The following is a 5,000-nucleotide window of genomic DNA, read 5'->3' on the forward strand; positions in this document are numbered from 1 at the left end:
GAGCAAGAACTTGGTAATGACGGTCAATTAAAAATCACACGATGCAGTCGATTTCAGCGCCAGTAGGAGCGACATTCAATTAATAGGGGTGCTTTATAGAGGATCGTTTGATGGCAGGTTCTAATGGGGTCTAATTATGGCTGTGAAAAAGACCTGTGTAATAGTTTAGCTGTTTATCAGTAGCCCATCGTTGCTAACCAATCTCCATGTCAATCAGGCTGAGAGCTCAGAGGATTTGAATGGCAAACATATCATAATTATGAATCTGATGAGCTAAAGGGGGTTTGTACTCATGGCCCATAGAGGTTTTAGTTTTAATTAAGATGGCATTGTGAAAACCTGGGGCAATGATTTTTATCACTAACAGTGCCCCCCCTTGCCCCTCCCCCCACTGTCTAAACACTGTATGTTGACTCATCTCTAACAGGGTTTTTCCACTGTACCTGCTATATTATTCACTTTTATGTGATAACAGTATGATCTGCAAATGTACACTTGAGATTCGGCTCATTCCCCCTTTTCTTGTTCATACATGCACCCAGCTATTATTGAGCGTTGCATGACTGAGCACAACTGCTTCAGTGGGGAGGGGGGGGAGAATATTAATGATGTTTAATATACCTCTCAGATGTGTTTCATTTCATGCAGACTTCATCTGCAAATTTTCCTCATCTCTACATATTGTGTGTGCGTGTGTATGTGTGTGTGTGTGTGTGTGTGTGTGTGGCTCAGAATGGGTGCGCTGGCACAGTTGAGGTGACTCACCAGTTTAATTCAACCCCTTCAAGCACAGAGTCTTGATCGTGAGCTTCTGGCAACAGAAGCAGTTAGCCAGCCCCAAACAGCTGCACTGTCATTCTAAGTCTATGCAGGCTTAGATCTGAAAAGCAGACTCATTTGAACATGCTAATGGCGCTCAACAAACTGTGATTGGGTTATCTCTTAAGGGGGAGTAAAATGGACAAATTAAATTCTCTTGAACTTAAAAAAAAAGAAAAAAAAGAAATCAAACAAATAAATCACACCACTTTCCTCTGCCACGTTTTTTTCCCACCTAACAGCCAGCCTATGAGAGAAAGGTGATTTCTCACTGCTTGATAGAACGTCTGAGTCACGATAATTACTAATGGTGTAAACGATTCGCATTCCAAAGTCATTGAGTTGTTTCACTTGTCTACAAATTAACGCGGTCCCGCTGATTGTGTTTGCGGCACCGTTTGGGTCTTTGTACGACAGGCTACGTCAGTGCCGGGTTCCCGCTGGGAAGCCATCAGGAGACGCAGTGCTTTTCACTCTTCGTCTGATGAAGCCTCCGAGACTCATCATCACCTCTTCCGCTTTGATTAGTTTATAGCAAACAGTGGCATCTCTCGTGTACTCTATATAAAAGAACAAAAATCACGCTGTGAATGCTAACCCGGCGCATGAAAGGTTTTCCTGACTCAATAAAGACAGTGAAGACTAGAGCTGGTTGAGAGTGGAATACATATACTATGGCAGGTGTGTGTTCTTATATGTAGGGGAGGGTGGGAGATGATAGGCTCTATGGGCACGCCTGTCTGTGTCTTGGAGCATGAGATAATCATTATTCTGTTGCTGTGTAGCCTGTCTCTCTGTCTGCTTACCGCCGGGGCCTTGGGTTAGAGGGCTGGTTTGATCATGTGATCTGCCGCAGTGCTGGGATTGAGGTGTTGGTAGAAGGCAATGGAAAGAGCAAGGCAGGGGAGGTGTGAGAATGAGAGAGAGAGAGAGAGAGAGAGAGAGAGAAACCACTCCACCGTCTGTCCGCATCCTTCACTCTCTGTTTTTTGAAAAGCAGACAGGAATCAAACTGTCAACAAGCTTGATTTATTGCCTAAAAACGTTTGTTCCTGAGATAATGCATGCGTAGGTAACAACTTTTAATACTAAACTGATTTTTAAAACTGTTTTAAAAGTTAACATCGGACCTCTTTCTTCCCCCCTTTTTTTTAAGTTTCTGGGCATAATTTGCATTCATCTCTGATCATCTTCCAAAACAATTAATCCCAAGCCACTTAAAGAAATCCTGTCTGTTGAATGGCAGTCACAGAATTAAAAAGTAATGCACATGGTGGCCAAGTGCCAGTGGACCTGTCAATGCGGTCAAACACAAAAACCCATTAAGTCCGCTTATGAATATGAAAATGGATATGTCTGAGATGGTCTTGCGAGTGAATTAAAGAGCTATGCGGTCATTACCTTAGTTCTGCTTATTTAAGCTCTAATGAAAGATACAACCCTCATTGAAAAGTGCAACTCCAAATTTGATTAGTTCTCTCAGAGAGTACTTGTTTTCTATGGTCTCAATGTAATTCCGTTTCGAGAAGGCTCCCACACTTGAAATGGCCAACAGCGCGTGTGCGAAACACTAGTGCTGAATAAGGGTTGGGCTCGGAGTGGAAGAGTGTCAGAGAAATGCCAGGATTGTTCTGGAAACTGGGCCCACTGAAAGAGCTGGTAAATAGATATGGATTTTTATGTCTCTGGCTTCAAAGTTCAGACCAAGGCAATTAAATTTAAACTACTGCACTTCCTTGATATTAACTTCTTGTTTTTTGAGGTAATGGGGGGGGGGGGGGGGGGGGGGGGGGGGGGGGAGGTACTCTGTTCTCACTCAATTTGGTGAGATCTGGTTGTCTGCTCTTATCTTTAAGAGGTTTTGTTGTTGTTGTTTTTTGGCTTTGTCCTTCACTGTTTAAGAAAGTACTTAAGGTTCCCTTTTCATAAGACAAAAAAAATATTTCCTTCATAATTTGACAGTTTGTCACTTTTATTGGTCTAAACTGGTGTGTGGACCATCATTCAATTTGGTTAACTTGTGTGGGTAAATTAAAGCTGACTCCAAAGTATTCCATTAATGCATCTGGATCAATAATGCATGCAGAAGGCTTCGAAGTGAATTGTTTTTATTGACTCTGTAGACTGTCAAACAAGAATTCCTGTAAACATATGGGAAACTCTTATATATTGATGTATGTAAAATTTAGTTGTCTAATGTCTTTTTCTGCAAAATATTGTTCCATTACATATCCATTACATTACATATACTCCTAAGTCATAGAACATTTGCATCTTTGGTTAAACTGTATCTCGCCTCTGTTTTTACTTACATCTTGATTTTGCGTGTCTTTTGTAGGTCAATGGAACTGAAATTGAATATGAATTTGAAGAAATAACGCTAGAGCGGGTAAGTTTATTCACGCGTACACCAGCCAACACACACACATCCACAAATGCACTAAAAACAAACTCGGCAGTTGTCCTCTGCAAAGGAGTAATGTTCTACGTCTTGTTTTCTGTCCATGTCTGGCTTGTTGCTTGATAAGACACTCATCTCGGGAATGCCCCATGAAAATAATCATAAACTGGAGATACGGCCATTAAACTTGGCAGGCCAAATTTATGAGGCAGTCTGTAGGAATCAGAGGGCCGTAGTTACCAGCGTACGCATTATTGCACACTGCCCGAGAGCAATATCCCATGTGTACCAAATGTCCGTTCCGCTACCGCATTAGCCCTTTTCTCCAATCCTCCTACTTCTCCAGCCAACCTGTGAGGAATATGTATTTACCTCACTCGTTCATTAAAGCCAATTGATCTCAGTGGACGGACTCCATAATGAAAGAGTCCAAGAGCTGTCGGGGTTGATAGAGAACAGCCTTTTAATTGGGATGTCGCATTATTAGCATGTGAAGAGGTGGAGATATGCACTCGAGGCAATGCGTGGATAAGAGGCTTAGCTTGCTGCGGATGACATTTTGACAGCCCAAATGGGATCCAGACGGTTGGAAACAAAGCACTAACAATAACAAAGGTCAGTAGAACCGAAGGGATTGGTGATTTGTCAAACATCGGTTCCTGTAACAGGGCAGCCCGTACATTATAAGTTTTGTGCGGACCAAGACAGAGAAACAATTTTAACCACAAATGGCTCTACATTTGGGAGCTATCGCTGCGGTGGCTATATTTTAGTTGCTGTCAACGGCACCCCCTATGATATGCGATCTCCAATTTCATACTCTCTGCTTTCATGGGAGCATGACAAGATCACCGGGGCTTTGATCACTCTCTCAGAACTAACCGTCTTTGAGCCCGGTCTTATTTCCACTGAGTCCCGCAAGCCCAGGGGAGCTGTGCAGTGTTTATTATACCGCAAATGTAAGGACACAGTCATAAACTCAGCCCGTAGGGTTAGAAGACATTTTTTAATGAGAAAGAGGGCTCTTGTCCCATCAGCTGCCAATTTAATCAAAGCATGACATTCATTTTGCAGAGGCGTCTTGGGCATTTGCTTTATAATGCCATCACAGCCTAGTACACAACAACACTTCGGCCTCCAGAATTATAATTAGGTGCATCTTTTCCTAATATGTTTTATTTGCCAGAGAATCAATTAATCAGCAGCCTTGCCTAACAGCTTTCACTCTCAGTCCAATGTTTCTGTCAAATGAAACGCGCAGAATAGAAATGGAATTTAAGTGACGGCACTGGTTCCTGAGAGTGTGAAAATGGCTTTTGCGCTGTCATTTTGAAGAGGACTTGCATTAGTGTAGCGTGGTAGGCGGTAGATAGACTGGTAAATGGTCTAAGTGTACCTGGTTAAGTGCTTAGCAGATCTCGCAATACACTCGTGTATTATCATTCTGTAGTGGTCCGGTGTTGAAGTTATACACACACTCTCTCTCTCTCGCTCTCTGTATTAAGAGGTGCAAATAAAGTGTTATTTCATGCTTCTCCTGTCTTTTCACCCCTAGTACTTCAAAGGGAAGAGTTCCGCCTGCTCGAACACGATGTTTTAGTCTTATACAATGGCATATCGAAACAGAGGTCTCATATTACACTTTAATGGACTGCTTGCTATCCATCTATCTCTTGTTTGTTAAAGTGCAGATAATCATACTCTCTCTCTCTCTCTCTCTCTCTCTCTCCCCCCCCCTCTCTCTCTGCCTCTCTCTCTCTCTCTCTCTGTCTGTGTCTGT

The 5,000-nt window shown here is 42.5% G+C and overlaps 1 protein-coding gene across 1 annotated transcript in view; it reads left to right on the forward strand.

Moving 5' to 3' along the window:
• dlg2 (discs, large homolog 2 (Drosophila)) overlaps positions 1-5,000 on the forward strand; it is a 164,894-nt gene that overhangs the window by 106,389 nt on the left and 53,505 nt on the right. The window contains exon 7 of the mRNA XM_030792097.1: positions 3,158-3,208. Within this exon, the coding sequence (XP_030647957.1) occupies positions 3,158-3,208 (51 nt within the window). The remainder of the gene's footprint in view (positions 1-3,157; positions 3,209-5,000) is intronic.

Source organism: Chanos chanos, chromosome 15 (genome assembly GCF_902362185.1).
Source record: "Chanos chanos chromosome 15, fChaCha1.1, whole genome shotgun sequence".
NCBI classification, from domain to species: Eukaryota; Metazoa; Chordata; class Actinopteri; order Gonorynchiformes; family Chanidae; genus Chanos; species Chanos chanos.